Source organism: Danio rerio, chromosome 17, assembly GCF_052040795.2.
Source record: "Danio rerio strain M-AB ecotype USA chromosome 17, GRCz13ab, whole genome shotgun sequence".
Taxonomy (NCBI): Eukaryota; Metazoa; Chordata; class Actinopteri; order Cypriniformes; family Danionidae; genus Danio; species Danio rerio.
The window spans coordinates 16,715,103-16,730,464 of record NC_141037.1 but is presented as its reverse complement, the minus strand read 5'-3'; the positions used below and the strand labels follow the sequence as shown (position 1 = coordinate 16,730,464).

At 34.0% G+C, this 15,362-nt stretch overlaps 1 protein-coding gene across 2 annotated transcripts in view; it reads left to right on the top strand.

The window, feature by feature from the left end:
* The first annotated feature begins 1,953 nt into the window (after nucleotides 1-1,953).
* Nucleotides 1,954-15,362, top strand: part of fyna (FYN proto-oncogene, Src family tyrosine kinase a) — a 30,609-nt gene continuing 17,200 nt past the window's right edge. Inside the window, exons 1-7 of one of the 2 annotated variants that reach the window (NM_001328163.1) lie at nucleotides 1,954-2,121; nucleotides 5,467-5,554; nucleotides 6,747-7,003; nucleotides 8,739-8,835; nucleotides 10,982-11,080; nucleotides 11,248-11,351; nucleotides 14,110-14,259. In NM_001328163.1, the coding sequence (NP_001315092.1) occupies nucleotides 6,757-7,003; nucleotides 8,739-8,835; nucleotides 10,982-11,080; nucleotides 11,248-11,351; nucleotides 14,110-14,259 (697 nt within the window). In that variant the 5' untranslated portion in view covers nucleotides 1,954-2,121; nucleotides 5,467-5,554; nucleotides 6,747-6,756. The remainder of the gene's footprint in view (nucleotides 2,122-5,466; nucleotides 5,555-6,746; nucleotides 7,004-8,738; nucleotides 8,836-10,981; nucleotides 11,081-11,247; nucleotides 11,352-14,109; nucleotides 14,260-15,362) is intronic. The other variant, XR_015512471.1, reaches the window with a different exon arrangement.

Here is a 15,362-nt window from a genome sequence, read left to right as displayed (position 1 = left end):
ATTTATCTGGGTACGTAATCATAATGGAACGCAATTTTTAAAAGAGCTGTTCTCATCTTTTGACTAAGACAACAGATGAAATAGAAATGTCAAATCAAAGTAACCTGTTCAGAACAATACTAATATACATATACACAGGAGAGACAGAGAGTTCTCAGTTGTAGAGTAAAATGCAGTTTTTGTTTTATTCTGCTATGTAACTACTGATGACATTTTCTTTCAAATGTAAATTATGTTGCTATTTAGAGCATTTTGTCACAGTAAATAACAAAAGTGCAAGTTTAGATGTTTATATTATTTTTTGACAGTACAATACTGATGTTTTAACCTCAGAAGAATTAAAACAACAACTTATTTTTGGTGGAATAAATCTGATTTTGAATCACAACAGATTAAAATATGTTATTCCGATCAGATGCTATTCTGTAAAAACAATAACACTGTAAATTACAATATTTTTATATGTACAATAGCATTGACGCCTTCTAGTTGATCATTTGGTATCGGAAGTGGCTTGTATAAAAGCCAAAGGCCTTTAGATTATTTACCAAAATAAAATATGATCATGCCTTGATTTTTATTTATTTAATTAGGACAATAAGGTCTGACTATGCATAGACAAAAGTGTTGTCACTTAACAGAAAAAATGTACAGTATTAATCAGTATTAATTACAGAATTAATATAGTGTAAGACTCCCATCAGCTTAGAGGACTGCATCCATACATCTCTGCAATGACTCAAATAACTTTCATCTGGAATGGCAAAGAAAGCGTTCTTGCAGGACTCCCAGAGTTCATCAAGATTCGTTGGATTCATCTTCAATGCCTCCTTCTTCATTTTACCCCAGACATGCTCAATAATGTTCATTTGGGGTGACTGGGCTGGCCAATTCTGGAGCTCCTTGACCTTCTTTGCTTTCAGGAACTTTGATGTGGAGACTGAAGTATGAGGAGCAGCGTTATCCTGCTGAAGAATTTGCCTTCTTCTGTAGTTTGTAATGTAATGGGCAGGACAAATGTCTTGATATTTCAGGCTGTTGATGTTGCCATCCATTCAGCAGATCTCTTGCATACTGAATGTAACTTCAAACCATGATTTTCCCTCCACAGAGCTTGACTGATTTCTGTGAGAATCTTGGGTCCATGCAGGTTCCAATAGGTCTTCTGCAGTATTTGTGATGATTGGGATGCAGTTCAACAGATCATTCATCTGAAAAATCTACCTTCAGCCACTTTTCCAAATGATCAACTAGAAGTCAAGTTATTATTTGTTGCTCTTACAACTGGGATCAACAATACCTTTGTCACGAAGTGTACAATATAAAATACTGACATTTTACGTAATAAATTCAGAGAAACAAAGAATTATCTCATTTTTGTTCCCACAACTGTGTGTGTGTGTGTGTGTGTCTGTGAGAGGGAAAAGATTGTTTATGTGCTGTATGTAAATATAAATTTAAATGTCATGACTTGCCCTTTTTTTCAAAAACGCAGTGCAACGTTTCAGTTAAAGAGATTTGCATACGGCTGCATTTACTGTTTTGATAACAGGACTCGTTTTTTGGCAGGCTAAGTTACACACTGAAGACTTTCCCACCCAAACCGTTTCTAATTAACCGAAATTCTCCGGAGTGTCTAAAAAAGCAGGTGTGCCTCACTCACAACACTCGTCGATCACAATACGCTTCAGAACTCAACGTACGCACCAAGTTATCAGTGTTATTACAGTTTGTCGACGGTTACAGACAGATTTGTAGAGCATGACCAGACAGTTGTTTTCCAATAGTAGCCACCACCACAGCTGAGCCCACGCTGCATAGTAGGAGCAAGAAAGGACCATCGAGGAGGCAAAAATTTGCGCACGCACGCAGGCGTCGTCTGCGCCACCTGATTGGCTGAACGCGCTGTCAATCACACCCTCGGTCCCCAGAGAATCCGCCTCAGCAACGCCATCATCTGTTACACTCGGCGACAGGAGCAGCCTGAACCGTCAGGGCCAATGTTGTTATTTTCATAATTCACCGAGATTTTATTAATAGAAGAAGCCGTCTGCAAATGACCTATTTTCGATTCTCTCTTTGCGGTGAAACACAAACACACTTCAGGCGACCCCTCTCTTGGTAAGTATTTTTTTGATGGTCTGGCGTTTTTTGATACACTTGGTGCAGCCGATTTGTGTCCAATGGATATCGTGGGTAATGGAAATGATGGAGGCATTAATGATGCTAGCGCGGACGGACTAACCGTGATGCTTTCTCTTTATCAACCGCGTTATATTCGTGTGTGTTCAACATCGAGAGCGAATGTATTTTGTGTAAGGACGGTGTGATGCTTTTGCTCCTAAGCGCTCGTCTCTGGCAGCAGGATTGATGCGCAGCAGAAAAAGCCTTATGTACACAACTGAATGGAAGAATAAGGCCTCTGTCACTGGACAGTAGTCATTTTATGATAGAATGATATCACACAATACCCTTTATCAGGGTTTACGACCTCGACACGCAAGCTGTTGTGTGACTAAACAGATTTTATTGTTTGTTTTAATTTATTTTTATGCGATTTGTAGCTGCTTTATATCTGTTAGAATGGATATGCAGTAGACCTTAGGGACAAAAGCTCTTTTCTCTTATATTGCCTTCTTCAATGCATCCAGAATGATAAATACAGGGTTATTGTGGTCATGCAAAACATGGACATTTTAGTCTGGGAAGTAATAAAACGACAAAAGTCATGAAAATGGTTTAAAAAGACTTGAATCTCAGAGATGTGCATTCTAATAATTTTTGAGTTTATCATGCTACAGTTATTAATTCCTGAAATTAAAAGGTCTGCTAGAAATCTTGGTAAACATATTCATAAACATGATCATTTATTGGTGGAAAGATTTTGATTTAATTAGAATGTATCCTATCTTACAAAATTTTCCCATTGATGGGTTTCAGCTGATGGGCATCTGCTCCGTAAAACATATGCTGGATAAGTTGGCGGGTCATTCTGCTGTTGCGACCCCAGATTAATAAAGGGACTAAGCTGAAAAGAAAAGGAATCAATCTCACAAAATTAGGGCAGAACAATATACCGTTTGAGCATCGATATCGCAATGTGTGTTTCTGCAATAGTCATATCACAGTTTATTATTATTTATTATAGATTCAAAAATAAAGATACTACTCTCTATCTATCTATCTATCTATCTATCTATCTATCTATCTATCTATCTATCTATCTATCTATCTATCTATCTATCTATCTATCTATCTATCTATCTATCTATATATTGTTCAATTTCTGTACTTCAATACTGTTAGACTCCCCTGAAAACCATAAAGAACTGTTTATTTATTGATTTTTGCTTGTAATTTATTATAATTTATGCAGATCCACAACATAGAAAAAAGACTTGATCATCCCAGTTGATTTAAATGAATGAAATCTATCCAAATAGAGCTATTCAAATCATCTGGGGAAATTATATTCATATTGCAATAAATATTGTGGTAAAACTAAATATTGCAATGTCAGATTTTTCCAATAACGTGCAGCCCTACACAAAATATGAGTAAAAAATAATTATTTATTTTTATTTAATGGATTTATTTTAATATGTACATTTATTTATAATGAGAAAGGATTTCAAATGAAATGAAATCATGACACTTTTACAGCATTTTGCTTAACATTTTTGCTTGCTTAACATTGCTTGACATTAGCATGTCAGTCTCTTGTCAATCTAAATCTTAGGGCCTTTTAATTGCAAAGCAAATGCAATTAAGTACTTTGTTTTAATACCTGAGGAGGATTAATGTATATATTTTATATTTTGTATATATATATATATAATGTATATAATAATGTATAAATAATATTGGGTTATCAATGTATATTTGTATTTTGTACAGGTTTAAATTTTTCTTAACTTATTGATTTATTTTTTGTGTTTTTATTTAATGAATATTTTATTTTGTAATTTGTTTATTTATTTTTTTATTGATTTTTATTGATTAGTATGTTTTTCTTCTTTTTACACTTAGATAAATGTAATTTCAACTTGTTTAACGAGTAGGGGTGGGAATAATATTTGTTGAAATTTCTCTGTAAAATTACCTTGTTATATCTGTAAAAGTTTAATAAACAGATAAAAAAGAATTAAAAGTAACAAAAAAAATAACATTATTAAAAACTAATAAATATACTTAAATAATTATAATTTTCCAGCTGCGAATGATATTTTCAGGGTATCAGCAAGGTCTTAAAAAGTCTTGAAATGTCTTGAAGTTTTAGGCCATAGAAAGTCTTAAATCCACTGAAAGGTTGTGTTGTAGGTCTAAAATCTTTTTTTTTAACAGGTCTTAATTTTCCTTCATTCATGTATAGCTACCCAATCTGGCCCTTAACACCCATACAATCACCAACATCCCATCTCAATCAAACGTTTAACTTTTTACTTAAAAAGAGCATTTAATTACTTTCCTTACAATAACATTTGCTTTAAAGTTCTCCATTTATTTACTGCAGAGGATACTGGTTATTAAATTGATTTTAATGTTGACTGAAGTAATTGACAGCTATGTTTTGTTCTATTATTGGTAAAGATTATAGGGTTTGTGAATGGGTTTATTTGAAAATTGATTTAAAATATTCAAAGAAAATGATAATTATTGTATCATTAAACGTATTACATTTTAATGTGTTTTTATAGGACAAGTGAAAATGAAGAGTTTAGATGCAGAATTCTACATGCTGTCTGGAATGTTCCTCTAAAATTAGCATTTTATCAGGCTCCTGTGTGTATGTTCAGTAATATCACTTTTATGGCAAATAATAAGTCCTTTTCCTGGTCTTTAAAGTTAAATATCTTAACATAAACAAAGGAGGCTGAACAAATTAAATTTTTGTTGAAAATTTCAGACAGTAGAGGTTTTTGCATCTGAACTCTTCAAATCTTTTCTAACTATAGCATATTCAAAAAGAACTCCTTTAGCCCTGTAAAAGTCTAAAATTTCATTCATAATGATATTAAAATGTCTTTAAAAGTCTTCAATTTAACTTGGTAAAACCTGCACAAAACCCTGGTTTTAAGCACAGAAGAACAACTGTAGTTATTTCATTCATATTACTACTAATAATTACATTCAACAATTATTTAATGCAAGATTTGTGAAGATGGTGAGGCTTTTATGACTTTTCTCTTTGTTTCCCATACTGAGGAAATCCTATTCATGCTTTGTTGGTTATTTTTATATATAATGTTTTCAGAGATACAGATAAGAAAGTAGTTTGGTGGTTAAGAAGCTGTGGTTGAGACACAGTGCCCACAATGAATGACTTATTCCCCAGAATTATTGGCTTTCTGCAGATGAATTAAAGCATGTTAAATGATAAAATGTAAAATGCATCTATAGACGAGCAGTATTTGTAACACTGTAAGTTTGCAAATAACGTTGCTGGATTTTGTTTTGCCCACTCAGGCAAAGGAGCAAATCATAGATGTTTTCACCCCATCTTTAATTGAATGGAATGCGAATACTCCACTGTGGTAGCCCAGTGCTTGCCTTGGTATGTTTATTGAATATATATGCTTTCATTTATTTTCTGCATGTGTTACATTTCAAATCTTCTGTCAAACTTGCCGCTTGTTAATCAGAATGGAAAGTTTGGTGGCATAATAGAAAATAGAAATGCGGCGCCACATTAATTGACTCATTTCTACAAATCATGCTGCAAATAAGATCAAATAAATCACATATGCGCTGACTGACACATTCATTTGTTTTGATTGTAATTACAGACATATTTCTAAAATACAAAGATGTCTCTCTCAATCACTTGTCGACTTTATTATTGATTTATGTCTTTTTTTTTTTAAAGAAATCCCTCTGGTTACTTCCAGACAGTTGATTTTGTATCTGTCCTCCTTTTAAAAATCTCTCTTAATTTGAAGGAATTTAATGTTCATTTCTGTCCTTTCCTTGCTGCAAAGAATATATTGTAAATAATGTTCAGTTTCTTGCACAGACCATTTATTTCACTTTACAAGACCCTAAAGGGGGACAGTTCACCCAAAAACAAAATTTTTTTACTCACTATTTACTCACTTTTGTGTGTTTTCAAACTTTTATGAGTTTCTTCTTTCTTTTTAACATATGACATAATCATTTGTTTTCACTATAGACTTTTTGTTAAAAACAAAGATGTCTCACTGAATCACTTGTCGAGTTTATTATTGATTTATGTCTTTTTTTTTTTTTTAAGTAATCACTCTGATTACTTCCATACAGTTGATTTTGTATCTGACCTCCTTTTAAAAATCTCTCTTAATTTGAATTTCTCGCTGCAAAGAATATAGATAATATTGTAAATAATGTTCAGTTTCTTGCACAGACCATTTATTTCACTTTACAAGACCCTAAAGGGGGACAGTTCACCCAAAAATTACGTTTTACTCACTATTTACTCACACTTGTGTGTTTTAAAATTTTTATGAGTTTCTTTTTTCTTTTTAACATATGACACAATGATTTGTTTTGATTGTAATTATAAACTTTTTGCTAAAAACAAAAAACAAAGATGTCTCACAGCATCACTTGTCGACTTTATTATTGATTTATTTCTTTTTTTATGTAAGTAATCACTGTTTACTTCCAGACATTTGATTTTGTATGTAAATCTGGCCTCCTTTTAAATATCTCTCTTCAATTGAAAGAATAAAATTTTGCTTTTCCATTTATGTTCTTTCCTCGCTGCACAGAATATAGATAATGGGCTGTGTGCAATGTAAGGACAAAGAGGCAACCAAACTCACAGACGAAAGAGAAACTAGCGTCTCGCAGCATGCGGGATATCGATATGGGTCTGATCCGACTCCTCAGCACTACCCCAGCTTTGGAGTCACCGCCATTCCCAACTACAACAACTTCCATGCGCCTGTCAGTCAGGGAGTGACCGTGTTTGGTGGAGTGAACTCATCGTCGCACTCGGGAACGCTACGATCCCGGGGAGGAACAGGTAAAACTAATTAGAGACTTGGCTGTTCTGGTACTCGAATGTGAAATGTCATCAAACTGTCCTGGAGTTTACTTCCCTCTGTAATCATTCCTTACTGTATTGTGGCTGTTTTATTGGCCCACATCATTCCATTGAAGAAAAAATACTTCTTGTTAAAGGGATAGTTCACCCAAAAATGAAAATATGCGGTTAATTTTACTCACCCTTAAGGGATTCGAAATGTAGGTGACTTTTTTTTCTTCAGAACATTAAAACTCTGCTCCTTAGTGATTCATAATGTGTAATTCAATGGCTAATGGCCTCTTTAGATAAAAACACATTTTCTTTCAGTTATATTAGGGGTCAAAAAATACAGTCAAAGTAAAATAAATGTTGTCAACTTGCTCAGGATGTTTGCAAAGGTAAAATGTTGTAAATTATGTTCTGTTTCTTGCACAAACCATTAATTTCACTTTACAAGACCTTAAATGTGGACAGTTCACCCAAAAATTAAAATGTACTGTTTTAGTCACCTTTATGGGTTTCTAACTTTTGTTAAAATCTATAGAATATGTTTTGAGGAAACTTGAAAACCTGTAATAATAATTCAATTCAATTCAGCTTTATTTGTATAGCGCTTTTACAATGTAGATTGTGTCAAAGCAGCTTCACATAAATGGTCATAGTAACTGGAACAGTGTGGTTCAGGTTTTAGTGTTTAAGTTCAGTTCAGTTCAGTTTAGCTCAGTTCAGTGTGATTTAATCATTACTGAGAGTTCAAACACTGAAGAGCAAATTCGTAGATGCGTAGCTCTACCAATCCTGAACCATGCGAGGCAGTGGCGACAGCGGAGAGGGGAAAAAAACTTCACCTGATGGGAGTGAAGAAAAAAAACCTTGAGAGAACCAGACTCAGTTGGGCACGACCATTTTAATTTCTCCGCTGGCCAAAAGTCTTGTGCAGAGCTTCATTCGCCGTGGTTGGAAAAACAATAGGAAAACAAATAGGAAATAGGAATAGGAAAAACAAATACAATGGAAGTCAATGGTTACAGGTTTATAGCTTTCATCAAAATAGTTTCTTTTGTATTTAACCGAAGAAAGAACATCAAATAGGGTTTAAAGAATTGAAGGCTGAGAACACGATGACAAATCTTTAATTTTTTGGTGAACTATCACTTAGTTTATCATCAAAGCCACAAGAATTAATTTTGTTTTGCCTGTATGTGTTTTTTTACGCTCAATGAGCTGGTAGCCATTGACTTTCATTTTATGAATCACCCAGAACCATTTAAGCCAAAAACCCTTAATAGTGTTCTACTGACTAATACAGACAACTACGTTTTTGATGACCTGAAAGTGAATATATTAAAAATTTGGGTAAACTATCCCATACTACCTTATTTTGTTGGCTGACATCACTCTGATCACTCATTTTCACCGCTTTCTTTTAGCTCGACTCTGGTATCAAGCACATTTTTCACGATCTAATCAAGTCTGATGAAACAAAAATCAACTCTTGGCTTACTTTCCCCCCATCTTATATACTTTTATTAATCTGGAAACATTTAACAGAAGTATAATAAGTTGCTAAAGATGCATTTTCCCCCTACAGTCATTGTAAAAATATCCCAGGAATCCCTACATTCAAGCATTCTGTGTTGCACATTGTTGAGACATTGTAATATTTCTATAAACTGATGGATTGTTTTTGACTTTGTCAGTAAGCTTGTGTTATTTTCCTCATCTTTTGCAGGAGTCACACTCTTTGTAGCACTTTATGATTATGAGGCAAGGTCAGAGGATGACCTGAGCTTCAGGAAAGGGGAAAAGTTCCAGATTTTAAATAGCACGTGAGTATATACAACATATTTTATGAGCCAAACGGTACTTATCAATCTAAATATCTGAAATAATAAACAAAAATGTATTTATTATTATGTTAATAAAGGACTTTTCACTTTTTCACAAACATTTCGAGTGCCTTGAACTTATGATTTGTTTGTTTATATTTATGATACCCTTATCCAAAGGGCATAGACACATGACTTACCCCTGAAGCACTTTTTGTTTGATTTTGCATTTATATCGGAAATAATAATTTGAAGTGCTTAACTATTGAATTTTTAAGTATGATTTGCGTCCAGTGGAATATATTATGGTTGTGTAAGAAGTCCCATATGCTGAGCACAATTGCATTTATGTAATTTTGTGAAGGGCAGCACAGTGGCATAGTAGTTAGCACTGTAGCCTCACAGCAAGAAGGTCACTGGTTCGAGTCTCTTTTGGGCCAGTTGGCATTTCTATGTGAAGTTTACATGTTCTTCTTGTATTTGCGTGGGTTTCCTCCGGGTGCTCCAGTTTCCCCCACAGTTCAAAGACATGAGCCATAAGTGAATTGAATAAACCAATGTGGCCGTAATGTATGAGTGTATGTGAAAGTGTATGGGTGTTTTCCAGTACTGGATTGCGGCTGGAAAGGCATTAGCTGCATTAAACATATGCTGGAGTAGTTGGTGGTTCATTCCACTGTAGCAACCTCTGATGGATCAGAGACTACGCCGAAGGAAAATGAATGAATGAATAAATGGGCATCATGGTGCTAAATTGTCCATAGTGTATGTGTGTGAATGAGTGTATGGGTGTTTCCCAGTGATGGGTTGCAGCTGGAAGGGAATCCACTGTGTAAAACGTGCTGGATAAGTTGGTGGTTCATTCCACTGTGGCGACCGCTGATTAATAAAGGGACTAAGTCGAAAAGAAAATGAATAAATGAATGAATAAAGGTTTTCAACTGTCTTAGACTTATGATTCTTTTGTTTATCTTTATAATTCCCTCAACATGCACTGCCACATTAATTACACAATTAATTTTGTTTAATTTTAGACTATTTTGAATAATAATTTGAAGTGCTTAACTATTGAATTTTTTAATACAGTTAAAAATTTTGGGTTCAGTAAGATTTATTATGGTTTTGAAAGAATTCCTCTATGCTGAGCACAATTGCGTTTATGTAATGTTGTGAAAAATGTAAATATGTCATATATTTAGAAATATATATTTTGAGCAACATTAAAATATAAATATGTCTTCAGTGTCAGGTTATGATTCAGAAATAATTCAAAATGCTTATTTGGTGCATAATTAATATTTGTGCATTTTATATTGTCATATATGTCATATATATTGTCAATAATGCCTACTCATGATTTTTATGTAAACTTTTTTTCACAATGTTTTGATGAATTTAAAGTTCAGTAACAGCATTTATTTGAAGCATATAGTTGAAGTCAGAATTATTGGCTCTCCTGAATTATTAACCCCCTGTATATTTTCTTCCCCAATTTCTGTTCAACGGAAAGAACACATTTCTAACCATAATAGTTATAATAACTCATTTCCAATAACTGATTTCTTTTATCTTTACCATGATGACAGCACATAATATTTTACTAGATATTTTTTACTAGTATTCAGCCTAAAGTTCAATTGAAAGGTGCAAACTACATTAATTAGGTTAATTCGGCAAGTTAGGGTAATTAGGAATTGTATAATAATATTAAAAATATATTGCTTAAGGGGGCTAATAATACTGACCTTAAAAAGATTTTTAAAAAGTAAAACTGCCTGTAATCAGTCTTCAGAAGAAAAAATATTATCAAACATACTGTGAAAATTTCCTTGCTCTGTTAAACATTATTTGTGAAATATTGGAGAAAGGAAAAAATAATTCACAGGAAGACTAATAATTAAGTTTTTAACTGAAAATCTTTAATCACTGTATTTTCACATCAAATTTAATCTATTCTTGTTGAAAAAAAAAACAAGTTCAGATTCCTTTAACTAAATCTTATTAACACCAAACATTTGGACAGTTATTTTCGTCTATTTACATTGGAGTTTTAAGTGTGCAGTTTTCCTCTCTATAAATGAAACTTGACCCATGAGAAGTGTTTTCATTGTTTATTTGTTCTCTCGCACCTGTTGCTGTATATCAGGGAAGGAGACTGGTGGGAGGCACGCTCTCTCACTACAGGTGGAACAGGATACATACCCAGTAATTATGTGGCTCCAGTCGACTCCATACAGGCAGAAGAGTAAGTTCCGCTTTAGTGCTAAAATAGACAAAAGCCAAATATAAATAGCTGGACTGTACTGAAGAACAATGTCTGTTTTTTTGCATGGTATTTTCATTGGAGCAAATGCAATAACATAACTTTGTCTTGTGGTTATACTGTTAACCAAACCATGTATCCCTTTGTAGTTGGTACTTTGGAAAACTAGGCCGTAAAGATGCAGAACGACAACTGCTGTCAAATGGAAATCCCAGAGGCACTTTCCTTATAAGGGAGAGTGAGACCACGAAAGGTAATTTGGATTTGCACAAACCAGTTCATACTGTAGTTTATGCTACCATTAACATGTTTGGGGTCGGTAAGAAGTTTTAATGTTTTCGCTCTCATGTTCACTGAGACTGCATTTATTTGACCCAGCTGCCAAAATACAGTAAAACAGAAATATTATTAAACTTTATTAGAACTGTTTTTAATTTTGTCATAATTAAAAATGCAATTGACTTCTGCATTTTTTTTGTACTTATTTTTTTAAAGAAAACAAAATTTTATACATGCAGCACTGTGGCTTAGGGGTTAACACTGCCGCCTCACAGCAAGAAGGTCGCTTGTTCGAGTCCCAGCTGGGTCAGTTGGCATTTCTGTGTGGAGTTGGCCTAATTCTCCCTGTGTTCATGTGGGTTTCCTTTGGGTGCTCTGGTTTCCCCCACAGACCAAAGACATGCGCTATAGGTGAATTGAATAAACTAAATTGGCCGCAGTGTATGAGTGCGTACGTAAATGTGAATGTATATGGGTGTTTTCCCTGTACTGGGTTGCAGCTGGAAGGGCATCCGCTGTGTAAAACATATACCGGAATAGTTGGCGATTCATTCCGCTGTGGCGACTTCTAATAAATATGGGACTAAGGCGAAGGAAAATAAATAAATGAATGAAAGAATGAAAGAACATTTCATATAGTACGATACAGTGTAAAAGTTTTTTTTTTTTTGCATGTAAAGGCTGATTTATACTTCTGTGTCATGTGTACGCATATGCTCCAGCGCAGCCTTGGCGCAGTCACATAGTATTCACTTTGGCTGACACTGATGCGCACCTCTTAAAAAATGTAACTGCACATTGCAACGACACTGTGATTGGTCGGCTTGGTTGTGGTGATGAGTGTGGGCGGAGCCGAGAGTCACGCAAACCCAATGGAGCGGGTGTTTACTAGTGTCGAGTGCTGTGAAGTGGCTCCATATGGAAACTTTTGTTTTGTTTACCTTATGATTATTGTTGTTGCACATCCGCTGATTCCCACCTCCACTACTTGTACATTAAGGTAGCATTCAGAAAAAACAAAACTCCAGCGAAGAAACTCGACACAGAGGAACATAAAAACCTACCACCAGCTAACATTTCGAAAATGTGTTATTGCAGAACAAATGCACGCAGAAATATAAATAGTGGGTCACGGTAAACGATCGATGCAACAGATGCAGAAGTATAAACAAACCTTCAATTTCTAGATAGATAATGGTTGTAAATACATTAGAGAATTTTTTTTCGACATGTAAAAGAGGAAAGAAATAATATTAAAAATAATAATAATACAAATAAAAAAGGACAATAAGATAGATAAAGTGGAGAAAGTAGTGTGACCGTGACCATAGCAATATGGCTCGTTATTGAAGAATTAAAGGCGACATCTACAGTTTGAGCATCAGATTTTTTTTTGAGTGCTCAAGAAACATTTTTATTATCATAATGAAAACTCTCTTTGCTGCTTGGTATATCTGTTGAAACCATTTTTTTTAGTTTCAGTTTAGAAACTTATTTGAAATAATAATCTCTTGTAATTAGGGGTGCACAATATATCGTTTTAGCAACAATATCCTTATGTGTGCGTTTGCACATCGAACATGTTGCAATTCTAAGAAATATATGTGCTGTTAATAAAAGAAATACATCTAATATGACTTTTTGATGCATTTTTCCTCCCTTCATTTACAAATGTCATGATATATTGTGGATCTTTTTCGTGATATATTCCTGATATCATGATTTATCATTATCGGGGGCAAAATATCATGATAATATCGTATTATATTACTGTATCTGAATATTCGACTACTTATTTCAGGGGGAGTCAAGACCTTGGTTTAATGTCTCATTCGAAAGACGGCACTCACTAAGCAGTATAGAGTGCCCTTCACTATACTGGGTTGTTAGAACCCACCCAGACCGCAGGTTGAGCACCCCCTGCTGCCCTCACTAACCGCACTCCTGGCAGCAACCTTGCTTTCTCGTGTGGTCTCCCATCCAGGTACTAACCAGGCTCAGCCATGCTTGGCTTCAGTGAGCGACCATGTGAGAGTTGCAGAGAGCTAGCTGCCGGCATTTTATAATGAACTTCTTAAAATAAAAACATAAACAATACACAAGTCAAGCTACACCTGCTTTTGCTTTAATTTGATCATTGATGATCCTTCGAGTGACAGTATTTAAAAAAAAAAAAAAAAACTGATTCATGCACAAAACTTAATTAAAACATTTCATTTCAGTTTGCTTTTTTGCAGCTCAAAAATTAAACAAACAAACAATTGTTTTAGAATTAGAAATCACGAATGCTGTTAATGACTTTGACCCCAACCTTCCCTTCCCAACCTCTATCTTTTCTCAAAAATCAAAGGTTACCTCAGGCCAACTTTGCTTTTAGAACTTCCAATTTAGTTGGCCATGGGGAAAATGACTAGTCTTACTCTACAAACAAACTACTTACTCTACTAACAAACAAGTGTGTTCATGACTATACATAAAAAGTAGACTAATATAATAAGAAAATATCAGTTTGCAACATCAAGCAGTGTAACAAGCTGTTTTTAACATCTAAAAATCAATGGAAGAAAGTCTTGGGCCAAAAAGATTCCAATGGCTGTGCCCTCTCGTACATGAAGAATAAGGGCAATACACCAGTTAAACATGCAGCAAACTATTAAATATCCTTCTCAGAATTATTATTGCCATTTGATACCCCCATACACCTAATTTCCTGTGTTCTCGTGTTGTTCCAGGAGCATATTCATTGTCCATACAGGACTGGGATGAAACTAAAGGCGACCATGTGAAGCACTACAAAATACGAAAGTTGGACAATGGAGGATATTACATCACCACTAGAGCTCAGTTTGAAACTCTTCAGCAGCTTGTGCACCATTATTCAGGTAAATGTGTATTAAAGTGCTTAAACGTATAGGATTGTCATGATATTAGCCCTTTTTTTACTACGTGATTATCATTCCCAGAGGAGTTCACAGTATATTGTGATATCTTTAGAAGTCACTCGCTATTCACTCACTTTCCTGTGGTTTATTCTCTTTTTTTTTAATCAGCCAAGAAGTAAAAATCATGGCATTTCAGTTAAATGTTTAATTATTTTTTATTATTTATTTTTTTCTTCTGGCCAATAAATTTTTAATACTGCATAATAAAGGAAATATTACACTTATAAACCTATAAAAGAGGTTGAAACCATTTTTAGCTTGGCAAAGCATCGAAATTCAACAATATATGAGAATAACAGCATATTTTGACATAACTCACATTATAGCATCAGTCGAAGCTCATGTGGATTCCTATAATAAAATCTGACTGAAACTATAATATGTTTCTATATTATTTGCAGTGTATAGATAAATGTTGTGTTGATTACAGCATTTCATTATAAATACATCATATATTATCCTAATAATAATTTGGTAACACTTTAAGTACCCATTCTCACTATTTTGTATTGTTTATTTCTAGCCTGTTAAGATTTTAGCTGCATATTTGTATGTCTGCATGATCTTAGTTTACATACTAATCCTAACTAATACCTAAACCTAATTACTAGCTTAATAACTAATAATAAGCAGCAAATTGTAAGTTTATTGAGCTTAGTCACAGTTATTGGTTTGTAATTTTACCTTAAAATGATTTGTGGCCAAACATGCCAAAGATAGCTTGAAGAACACAGACAAACTATGTACTGTTGATGAATTTACAGTAGAGTTTTTTATTTTATTTTAATCCTAGTTTTGTGATTCAAAACATTTTTATATGCATTTTATTCTGCTAGAAAGATTGTTGAATTGCTGCATCCAAAGTTATATACAAGTAATTATCTAACTAAACAATTTAACTGCTAAAATGGTTTCTATATAGAATGAATGTGTATAGTGTGGATGAAATTCAGACATACTACATTAGCCATGTTTTACTGTCCTGTGACCTATCTGTGTCAATCACACTGCTTTACAAGCATTCATAAATCCTCTCTCGCGGC